This window comes from Chiloscyllium plagiosum, unplaced genomic scaffold (assembly GCF_037043375.1).
Source record: "Chiloscyllium plagiosum isolate Xiang-an unplaced genomic scaffold, Cpla_swu_hap1 HiC_scaffold_10, whole genome shotgun sequence".
In the NCBI taxonomy this organism is placed as follows: domain Eukaryota; kingdom Metazoa; phylum Chordata; class Chondrichthyes; order Orectolobiformes; family Hemiscylliidae; genus Chiloscyllium; species Chiloscyllium plagiosum.
In genome coordinates this window covers 3051019-3062896 of record NW_028270148.1, presented here as the reverse complement: position 1 = coordinate 3062896, position 11878 = coordinate 3051019, and the positions used below count along the sequence as shown (strand labels likewise).

Below are 11878 nucleotides of genomic sequence, written 5' to 3'. Positions count from 1 at the left end.
AGTTCACACAGGCCCCTTAGAAAACGAATCTGGGGAAACGGATTTGGGGAAAAAGGAAATGGGAGAGGAGTTAAACAGAGATTTTGCATCAATCTTCATGGTGATGGACACTTTAAACATCCCATTGAGATGAAAGAATATGGGGGGGTTGGGGGAGGGAGGAATTAACTACCATCACCATGAGACAAACTAATGGGGCGAAAGGTAGAGAGTGCCCCAGGCCCTGACTTCATCCTAAAACAGGGAGCTGCAGAGAGACAGTGGGTCCATTGGTTATCAGTTTGAAATAATCATTGAACAGGAAAACAGCCAATGGGACAGCCCGATACAAAATGGATGAGCATTCCTGATGAAAGGCTTATGTCCGAAACGTTGACTCTCCTGCTCCTCGGATGCTGCCTGACCCTGCTGTGCTTTTCCAGCAGCACTCTCTCAGCTTTCAGAAGGTGTTTGATGAGGAACCTCACAAAAGGTAAAGCCACAAGATCAGAGCCCGTGGGGTTGGAGGGAGAATATTGGTGGGACGAGAGAATTAGCTCATGAGCAGGAAATGGTGAGGGGGGTAAGGGTCTCTTTTACACGATGGTGCTCCATGACCAATGGGTTCCTCAGGATTCAATGCTGGGACCACAGCTTTTCCCAATGTACATTAATGGCCAAGAAAAAGGAAATGAATGAACGAGAGGAACATTTCCAAATCACGAAAATAGGTGGAAGGGCAGGTTGTGAGAGGGATGCAGTCAGTTGCTGAGAGATGTTGATATGTTCAGTATATAATCATGGCTGATCCTGCACCTCAGCATCATACGCCTTCACAATCCCGAAGATCCATTAAAAATGAGAAAACTAACAATTTCAGTCGGGAATTTCCTCAAAGATTGAGCTTCCACGGCCTCTGGGAAACAGAATTCCAAGGATTCATCTCCCTCCCTCCCTGGATGAAGAAATTCCTCCGCATCTCAGATAGAAAAGAGCTGCCCCGGAATCCTGGGACGGAGCTCCCTGGTTGTAAATCCCAACGGGAGTAACATTGGATCCACACCTGCCCCATCAATCAATGTGAGAAAGTGGGGGTTTCATGGAGATCTCCTCATTCTTTCAAACACAAGAGAATAACGACCCAGTCTCCACAATCTCTCCTCATGGGACAATCCAATAATCCCGGGGTCAGGGACGGTCAGGGTCTGGGAAGGTCTGAGTGCCCAGTAATCCCAGGGTCTGGGAGGGTCTGAGCGCCCAGTAATCTCAGGGTCTGGGAAGGTCTGAGTGCCCAGGACTCTCAGGGTCTGGGAAGGTCTGAGTGCCCAGTAATCTCAGGGTCTGGGAAGGTCTGAGTGCCCAGGAATCTCAGGGTCTGGGAAGGTCTGAGTGCCCAGTAATCTCAGGGTCTGGGAAGGTCTGAGTGCCCAGTAATCTCAGGGTCAGTGAGGGTCTGAGTGCCCAGTAATCTTAGGGTCTGTGAGGGTCTGAGTGCCCAGTAATCTCAGGGTCTGGGAGGGTCTGAGTGCCCAGTAATCTCAGGGTCAGGGAAGGTCTGAGTGCCCAGTAATCTCAGGGTCTGGGAAGGTCTGAGTGCCCAGTAATCTCAGGGTCTGAGAAGGTCTGAGTGCCCACTAATCTCAGGGTCTGGGAAGGTGTGAGTGCCCAGTAATCCCAGGGTCTGAGAGGGTCTGAGCGCCCAGTAATCTCAGGGTCTGGGAGGGTCTGAGTGCCTAGTAATCTCAGGGTCTGAGAGGGTCTGAGTGCCCAGTAATCTCAGGGTCAGGGAAGGTCTGAGTGCCCAGTAATCTCAGGGTCTGGGAAGGTCTGAGTGCCCAGTAATCTCAGGGTCTGAGAAGGTCTGCGTGCCCACTAATCTCAGGGTCTGGGAAGGTGTGAGTGCCCAGTAATCCCAGGGTCTGAGAGGGTCTGAGCGCCCAGTAATCTCAGGGTCTGGGAGGGTCTGAGTGCCCAGTAATCTCAGGGTCTGAGAGGGTCTGAGCGCCCAGTAATCTCAGGGTCTGTGAGGGTCTGAGTGCCCAGTAATCTCAGGGTCTGGGAAGGTCTGAGTGCCCAGTAATCTCAGGGTCTGTGACGGTCTGAGTGCCCAGTAATCTCAGGGTCAGGGAAGGTCTGAATGCCCAGTAATCTTAGGGTCTGGGAAGGTCTGAGTGCCCAGTAATCTCAGGGTCAGGGAAGGTCTGAGTGCCCAGTAATCTCAGGGTCTGGGAGGGTCTGAGCGCCCAGTAATCTCAGGGTCTGGGAGGGTCTGAGTGCCCAGTAATCTCAGGGTCTGAGAGGGTCTGAGCGCCCAGTAATCTCAGGGTCTGTGAGGGTCTGAGTGCCCAGTAATCTCAGGGTCTGGGAAGGTCTGAGTGCCCAGTAATCTCAGGGTCTGTGACGGTCTGAGTGCCCAGTAATCTCAGGGTCAGGGAAGGTCTGAATGCCCAGTAATCTTAGGGTCAGGGAAGGTCTGAGTGCCCAGTAATCTCAGGGTCTGGGAAGGTCTGGGTACCCAGTAATCTTAGGGTCTGGGAAGGTCTGAGTGCCCAGTAATCTCAGGGTCTGGGAAGGTCTGAGTGCCCAGTAATCTTAGGGTCTGGGAAGGTCTGAGTACCCAGTAATCTCAGGGTCTGGGAAGGTCTGAGTGCCCAGTAATCCCAGGGTCTGAGTGCCCAGTAATCTCAGGATCTGGGAGGGTCTGAGTGCCCAATAATCTCAAGGTCTGGGAGGGTCTGAGTGCCCAATAATCTCAGGGTCTGGGAGGATATGAGTGCCCAGTAATCCCAGGGACAGGGAGGGTCTGAGTGCCCCGTAATCTCAGGGTCAGGGAGGGTCTGACTGGCCAGTAATCTCAGGGTCAGGGAGGGTCAGAGTGTCCAGTAGTCCCAGGGTCTGGGAGGGTCTGAGTGCCCAATAATCTCAGGGCCTGGGAAGGTGTGAGTGCCCCGTAATCTCAGGGTCAGGGAGGGTCAGAGTGTCCAGTAGTCCCAGGGTCTGGGAGGGTCTGAGTGCCCAATAATCTCAGGGTCAGGGAGGGTCTGAGTGCCCAGTAATCTCAGGGTTAGGGAAGGTCTGAGTGCCCAGTAATCTTAGGGTCTGGGAAGGTCTGAGTGCCCAGTAATCCCAGGGTCTGGGAGGGTCTGAGTGCCCAGTAATCTCAGGGTCTGGGAAGGTCTGAGTGACCAGTAATCTCAGGGTCTGGGAAGGTCTGAGTGCCCAGTAATCTCAGGGTCTGTGAGGGTCTGAGTGCCCAGTAATCTCAGGGTCTGGGAGGGTCTGAGTGCCCAGTAATCTCAGGGTCTGGGAAGGTCTGAGTGCCCAGTAATCTCAGGGTCAGGGAAGGTCTGAGTGCCCAGTAATCTCAGGGTCTGGGAAGGTCTGAGTGCCCAGTAATCTCAGGGTCAGGGAAGGTCTGAGTGCCCAGTAATCTCAGGGTCTGGGAAGGTCTGAGTGCCCAGTAATCTCAGGGTCTGAGAGGGTCTGAGTGCCCAGTAATCCCAGGGTCTGAGAGGGTCTGAGCGCCCAGTAATCTCAAGGTCTGGGAGGGTCTGAGTGCCCAGTAATCTCAGGGTCTGAGAGGGTCTGAGCACCAGTAACCTCAGGGTCTGGGAGGGTCTGAGTGCCCAGTAATCTCAGGGTCTGCGAAGGTCTGAGTGCCCAGTAATGTCAGGGTTTGTGAAGGTCTGAGTGCCCAGTAATCTCAGGGTCAGGGAAGGTCTGAGTGCCCAGTAATCCCAGGGTCTGGGAAGGTCTGAGTGCCCAGTAATCTCAGGGTCTGGGAAGGTCTGAGTGCCCAGTAATCTCAGGGTCTGGGAAGGTCTGAGTGCCCAGTAATCTCAGGGTCTGAGAGGGTCTGAGTGCCCAGTAATCTCAGGGTCTGGGAAGGTCTGAGTGCCCAGTAATCTCAGGGTCTGAGAGGGTCTGAGTGCCCAGTAATCCCAGGGTCTGAGAGGGTCTGAGCGCCCAGTAATCTCAAGGTCTGGGAGGGTCTGAGTGCCCAGTAATCTCAGGGTCTGAGAGGGTCTGAGCACCAGTAACCTCAGGGTCTGGGAGGGTCTGAGTGCCCAGTAATCTCAGGGTCTGGGAAGGTCTGAGTGCCCAGTAATCTCAGGGTCTGAGAGGGTCTGAGTGCCCAGTAATGTCAGTGTCTGTGAGGGTCTGAGTGCCCAGTAATGTCAGGGTCTGTGAGGGTCTGAGTGCCCAGTAATCTCAGGGTCAGGGAAGGTCTGAGTGCCCAGTAATCTTAGGGTCTGGGAAGGTCTGAGTACCCAGTAATCTCAGGGTCTGGGAACGTCTGAGTGCCCAGTAATCCCAGGGTCTGAGTGCCCAGTAATCACAGGGTCTGGGAGGGTCTGAGTGCCCAATAATCTCAGGGTCTGGGAGGGTCTGAGTGCCCAGTAATCCCAGGGTCTGTGAGGGTCTGAGTGCCTAGTAATCTCAGGGTCAGGGAGGGTCTGAGTTCCCAGTAATCTCAGGGTCAGGGAGGGTCTGAGTGTCCAGTAATCCCAGGGTCTGGGAGGGTCTGAGTGCCCAATAATCTCAGGGTCTGGGAGGGTCTGAGTGCCCAGTAATCCCAGGGTCTGTGAGGGTCTGAGTGCCTAGTAATCTCAGGGTCTGGGAGGGTCTGTGTGCCCAATAATCTCAGGATCTGAGAGGGTCTGAGTGCTCAGCCATCTCAGGTTTTACAGAGTCTGGGTTGGATGCTGCTCAGTAATTGGGGAGGTGAGGATCCAGAGAGTGGGTTACCTGCAGCAATAGTGATGGATACATCCAGGAGACTATGTGTGTTTGACAGCCGCGTACTCGGAGTCTGGATCTGTCACTGTCTGTGTCCTGGGTGGGCGCTGGGTGACCTGTCGGAATTGGAGTTCAGCGTAATGCACCTGCCCATCATCTCCTGCAACATCACACAAACATCAGATCGTCAGTGGCACTTGATTTATTGTTAAAAAGGTCTGAATTTAATTCTGTCCGAATAACTTGAATGCTCACTGCCCACTGTCTGTTGAATACTCTCCTCTCCCCCCTGCCTATTCCCCCGTATACTCCCCCCTGCCCATTCCCCCTGTATACTCCCCCCTGCCCATTCCCCCTGTATACTCCCCCCTGCCCATTCCCCCTGTATACTCCCCCCTGCCCATTCCCCCGTATACTCCCCTCTGCCCATTCCCCCTGTATACTCCCCCCTGCCCATTCCCCCTGTATACTCCCCCCTGCCCATTCCCCCTGTATACTCCCCCCTGCCCATTCCCCCTGTATACTCCCCCCTGCCCATTCCCCCGTATACTCCCCTCTGCCCATTCCCACTGTATACTCCCCCCTGCCCATTCACCCTGTATACTCCCCCCTGCCCATTCCCCCTGTATACTCCCCCCTGCCCATTCCCCCTGTATACTCCCCCCTGCCCATTCCCCCGTATACCCCCCTCTGCCCATTCCCCCGTATACTCCCCCCTGCCCATTCCCCCTGTATACTCCCCCCTGCCCATTCCCCCTGTATACTCCCCCCTGCCCATTCCCCCGTATACTCCCCTCTGCCCATTCCCCCATATACTCCCCCCTGCCCATTCCCCCGTATACTCCCCTCTGCCCATTCCCCCTGTATACTCCCCCCTGCCCATTCCCCCGTATACTCCCCTCTGCCCATTCCCCCTGTATACTCCCCCCTGCCCATTCCCCCTGTATACTCCCCCCTGCCCATTCCCCCTGTATACTCCCCCCTGCCCATTCCCCCTGTATACACCCCCCTGCCCATTCCCCCTCTATACTCCCCCTGTCCATTCCCCCTGTATACTCCCCCCTGCCCATTCCCCCGAAAACTCCCCCCTGCCCATTCCCCCTGTATACTCCCCCTCTGCCCATTCCCCCTGTATACTCCCCCTGCCCATTCCCCCTGTATACTCCCCCCTGCTCATTCCCCCTGTATAGTCTCCCCTGCCCATTCCCCCTGTATACTCCCCCCTGCTCATTCCCCCTGTATACTCCCCCCTGCCCATTCCCCCTGTATACTCCCCCCTGCCCATTCCCCCTGTATACTCCCCCCTGCTCATTCCCCCTGTATACTCCCCCCTGCCCATTCCCCCTGTATACTCCCCCCTGCCCATTCCCCCTGTATACTCCCCCCGCCCATTCCCCCTGTATACTCTCCCCTGCCCATTCCCCCTGTATACTCCGCCCTGCTCATTCCCCCTGTATACTCCCCCCTGCCCATTCCCCCTGTATACTCCCCCCTGCCCATTCCCCCTGTATACTCCCCCCGCCCATTCCCCCTGTATACTCTCCCCTGCCCATTCCCCCTGTATACTCCCCCCTGCCCATTCCCTCTGTATACTCCCCCCTGCCCATTCCCCCGTATACTCCCCTCTGCCCATTCCCCCTGTATACTCCCCCCTGCCCATTCCCCCTGTATACTCCCCCCTGCCCATTCCCCCGTATACTCCCCCCTGCCCATTCCCCCTGTATACTCCCCCCTGCCCATTCCCCCTGTATACTCCCCCCTGCCCATTCCCTCTGTATACTCCCCCCTGCCCATTCCCCCTGTATACTCCCCCCTGCCCATTCCCCCTGTATACTCCCCCCTGCCCATTCCCCCGTATACTCCCCCCTGCCCATTCCCCCGTATACTCCCCCCTGCCCATTCCCCCTGTATACTCCCACCTGCCCATTCCCCCTGTATACTCCCCGCTGCCCATTCCCCCTGTATACTCCCCCCCGCCCATTCCCCCTGTATACTCCCCCCTGCCCATTCCCCCTGTATACTCCCCCCTGCCCATTCCCCCTGTATACTTCCCCATGCCCATTCCCCCTGTATACCCCCCCCTGCCCATTCCCCCTGTATACTCCCCCCTGCCCATTCCCCCTGTATACTCCCCCCTGCCCTTTCCCCTGTATACTCCCCCCTGCCCATTCCCCCTGTATACTCCCCCCTGCCCATTCCCCCTGTATACTCCCCCCTGCCCATTCCCCCTGTATACTCCCCCCTGCCCTTTCCCCTGTATACTCCCCCTGCCCATTCCCCTGTATACTCCCCCCTGCCCATTCCCCCTGTATACACCCCCCTGCCCATTCCCTCTGTATACACCCCCTTGCCCATTCTCTCTGTATACTCCCCCCTGCCCATTCCCTTCTGTATACTCCCCCCTCACCGCGCCCACCCCCACTCTGGCCTATCACCCTCACCTTGACCTCCTTCCACCTATCGCATTTCCAACGCCCCTCCCCCAAGTCCCTCCTCCCGACCTTTTATCTTAGCCTGCTGGACACACTTTCCTCATTCCTGAAGAAGGGTTCATGCCCGAAACGTCAATTCTCCTGTTCCTTGGATGCTGCCTGACCTGCTGCACTTTTCCAGCAACACATTTTCAGCCTGTTATTTCCTGTCCAGTTCAGTGCCAGCCTCCTGCTGTCCCCTTTTCCTTTCCTGCTCTCTCTCTCTCTCTCTCTCTCTCCCTCTCCCCCACAGGCACTCACTCTCTCTGGGCCCTGTAGCAGCTGACACTGTGCAGTGTGGTCTGGGATATTTTATTGAAACTCTGACCATGGAGTTAGGAAGATGAACAATTAAACCTGATGTGGAAATTTCCTGAAGCAGTGAACAGGAAGCCTCTGATTGTGGGGCTCTCCTTTCCCCATCAGTTCCTGATCGGTGTCTGGGATGGAAACAGGAAGGGCAGGACAGGGCTGTGCTATTCTTCCTGAACGGCAGGAGATTGTGGGAGTAATCGTCAGACAAATGGGAGTGAATTGAGGCGGTCTCCCCGGCTGTGGAACCGGTTCCAGGGCTGAGGGCTGATGGGAACACGGTGGGGAGCAGGGAGGACAAACCAATGAGGCTAAAGACCGATAAGTCCCCTGGACCTGATGGCATTTATCCGAGAACATTGAAGGAAGTAACGACCATGGTAGTGAATGCACTGGGAGTAATCTTCCAGGAACCTTTGAAATTTGGAAAAGGCCTAGAGGGTTGGAAAACAACCAACATCCCAACTTTGTCTCGAAATAAAACGGAGCGAAGAACCAGTCAGTCCAGGCCAGTTAGCTTTGGGGGTGTGACAGTGTCAGCGTGCGAAGGATGTTTCCCCTGGGGGGGAGAGGCTCAGAGCAGATGGCATCATCTCAGGGTAAGGGGTTGCTTTTTAAGACAGAGGTGAGGAACTTCTCCTCACTGAGGATAGTCCATCTGTGGGCTGTGGAATGATTTCCTTCATAGTGCTGTCGAGTCGGGGGATTTGGGGTGAGACAGAGTTTTAATCAGGGCAGGGAACCCAAGGGTCATGGGGTACAAGAAGAAAATGGAGCTGAGAATGATCAGATCAACCATCTGCTGACTGAATGACAGAACAGACCTAAGGGGCTGAATGGCTTCCCCCGCCTGCTGAGATTTATGAAATATCTCCTTCAAAGTCTAATGCTGTTTCTTTGCTGAGTAATGCATTTTCCCAATACACTTTAGCCAGCCTTATACCCCCGTCATATCTGCTGTTCAACTTTCTGAAAATAACGTTATTTCCACACTTCTCTGCCTCCAAATTGACATAAATTTGTATCACGTTATGATCACTATTCCCCAGAGGTTCATTTATGATGAGGCCCTTCATTAATCTTGTCCATTGCATATTGCCAGGTTAAAACTCCCTGCTCAGTGTTCGAACCCTCTGCTCTTCAGCATTATCCCAAATAAACTCTCGGAATGCGCCATCCAAGTTATATTTCCCAAGTTGATTCATGCAATCCACATGAGAATCCAGGCTCCATCACATATTCACTAATGTTGTGTCCTAGAGTGTAACAGCACATCGGAGACTATCCACTGCAAACACGAGTAACTCCTTCTATTTCCTAATCCTGACGTATATTGTTTGGAATATGAGTCAATATACCAAGCCCACTTGGCGAAAGTGCAGCATGTTGTGCTATTTGGAGACTCCCTGGATTGCAAAACGCTTCTTGTCATGTGATCTCTTGGAAATAATGATAACAATTTAATTTTTGCTTAGCAAATATTTTAAGGAGATGAGAGGTGGGGTTGTTACCTTCATCATTGGAAAAACTTGCCTCAAAAAGACTGGAGATCTCATGCTTAGACCCATCGAGTCATACACCTTCAGTCTGACCAGTCCTTGCTGACCACAGCTCCAAACTAAACTAATCCCACCTGCCTGTACCTGGCCCATATCCCTCCGAAACATTTCTTATTCGTGCACTTATCTGAATGGTTTCTAAACATTGCAACTGTGTCCCATTCACCACTTGCTCTGGACATTCATTTCACACATGAACCACTCTCTGTGCAAAATAATTGTCCCTCCTGTCTTTTGTAAATCTTTCTCCTCTCACCCCTGGTCTTGAACTCCTCCACCCTAGGGTAAAGACACCTGCCATTCACCTTATTGATGCCCCTCATGATTTTATGAACTCACTGAGGTCACCCCTCATCCTGCTACACTCCAGTGAGAAAAGCCCAAGTGAATCCAGCCTCACCTTTTACCCCAAACTCTCCATTCCCAACAACATCCTGGTAATTCTCTTCAGAACCCTCTCCGGGTTAATAATATCCTTCCTATAACAGGACGACCAGAATGAGACACAGTGCTCAAGAAGGGTTCTCACCAACATCCTGTACAGCCTCAACATAACCTCCCAACGCCTGTACTCAAAGCTCTGAGCAATGAAAGCAAGTGTACTAAATGCCTTCATAACCACCCTATCAACATGGGATGCAAACTTCGAAGAGTGATGTCTCTGAAGCCCTAAGTCTTTCTGTTCCACAGCCTACCCAAGGCCAGACCAGCTCCACATGATTCCTTGGCACCCTCTGAGGATTTAATGTTCTGTTCTCCTCTGAGGAAAAATGGGATTAGTCTCATCAGATCCTTGTTGGCCGTCACAGATATGAGGAGCGAAAGGGCCTCCTTCTGGGCTGTAGCCATCGAAGAGTCAATAATGAACTCTATTTACCTGCTCCATCTTTATTTGCTTGTGAAACATGCCTGTTGGTTTACATTGAGCAAAACGATGACAGCGACAATGAGAAACAGCAGGAGAAGCAAGAGACGGCCCAGAAAAATCGGGAATAAATCTGGAATCGGAGCCTCTGCAAAAGATGAACAAGGTGTAAACATGGAGCAGGTTAAAGGAGAAACACATGGTCACGACTGATGGGCTGTGATCATTGTAAGGCACAACACGACAACATCTCAAACAGAGGACTCAACATCCAAATTAACTAAAACATGGACAGGATCAAACTTAGAGAAAGAAAATCATGTTTAACCCGTGTTACAGCTAAAGAGGAGCCAATGGATAGACTGGGTTTAGATTTCCAGAAGGCATTCGATAAGGGGTGACGTCAAGGTGTGGAATTCAAACACTGCTGGCGTCCAGGCTAACGTATCAGTATGGATCAAAGATCAGCTGGCAAACAGAGAGTAGGGGTCATTTTTGTTTGGTAAGTTATAACGTGTGGTGTGCCAATCTGAACAAAATCTAAATACAATACATCCACTGCTTCACCTTTATCTCCAACACAACTTATTTCTTCAAAGACCTCCAATAAATTAGTTAAACATGATTTTCCTTTTGAAAACCACTTTGGCCCTGCCAGATTACCTTAAACATTTCCAAGTGCCTTGTTCTAACAGTTAACAGCTGGAAGAGTCAAAATGGTCCACGTGTTGAAGTGGGGTCAGTCAAGGGAGGAAAGGTCATAGGTTTTGCAGAGTAATGGGATTAACAAGAGCGGAATATAATGGGAGTGTACAAGGATGGGATGATGCTGTGAGAGAAGGGGGTAGAGATCTGAGCTGTTGTTGAGAGAATGTGGATCAATCAGGTTGGAATGGAAGGGATCCTCCATGGACTCCAGCATCATTACTTTGGGACACATTCTACAATTCGACCTCACACACATCAATGGAACATGGCAGCAGCAGAATAGTCATCACATTCAGCAACTGGAGAGGGCCTCGTGGTTAGGAGGCAAAGAGAAATTGTACCAAGACTGAGCTGGGCTCACCCAGACATTGAAGGTGTAACAGCCTGCAGGAACACAGAGCCAGAAAGGCAGCTGTATGTCCCGACCTGAAACAGTGTGCAGCAGGAAAGCATAGTCACAGGTGAAGGGACAGATCTGGTGGGGTCTAACCTAATACCACCCCACACCTACCCCACCTCAGCCCTATCCGCAGCCCCTAAACCCCCAAACCTCAGAGCCAGATCAAAGGTGGGATTTTCACAAAGTATAGGCCAGTTTAAAGCAAAAGGAAAGATTATTCAGAGAATGGGACATTCTCTGAATAAGGCCCAGTCACAGGGCCAGGGAATACAATCCCTTTTTTTGGATAAACCAACAATTCTGGTCAGAAATACTGAAGAGGCACCGTCCAAAACAGGTCAATAGCCTATTGGGGAAGTGGTCTGTATGACACGACTTGGGATCTCATAATCCTGACACTAAATTCTTATCTTGAACAGGGCTTTGAGAATTTCCAAGATTTTTTTGGATCATTCTGTTCATTCACAAAATTGCCGGATCTCTCTTAGTTCAGTGAATCCGATCTTGTCAATCGCGAGCAAGAGCCCTGGAGTCCTTTTTGTGGGACCAGCTCTCAAGGGTCATGTGTCTGACTCGCTGGATTTCGGGAAATGTGATGCTGTGTCTGCCCAATGTATAATGAGATTCTTGTTCCTATGGCTCCATTATAAAATCTGTACACTCTACCAGTTGGAGTCATGTTGAAATTTAAACTTTCTACCTGTGGGTGGTGTTCATGCTGGAAGGGGTGGAATAACGACAAACTGTCGGCTTTGTGTTCACATGTTTGCTCAGTTTGGAGGACAATGACAGGACTGAGTGATGTCTGGACGCAGGGAAGCCTTTTTAAAGGAGAAAGTGAGGA

The 11878-nt window shown here is 52.2% G+C and overlaps 1 protein-coding gene across 1 annotated transcript in view; it reads right to left on the bottom strand.

Moving 5' to 3' along the window:
- Positions 1–4502: 4502 nt before the first annotated feature.
- LOC122540108 (junctional adhesion molecule-like) overlaps positions 4503–11878 on the bottom strand; it is a 77646-nt gene continuing 70270 nt past the window's right edge. Inside the window, exons 4-5 of the mRNA XM_087991020.1 lie at positions 9939–10074; positions 4503–4879 (exon numbers count right to left, since the gene is read on the bottom strand). Of these exons, the coding sequence (XP_087847146.1) occupies positions 9950–10074 (125 nt within the window). The 3' untranslated portion in view covers positions 4503–4879; positions 9939–9949. The remainder of the gene's footprint in view (positions 4880–9938; positions 10075–11878) is intronic.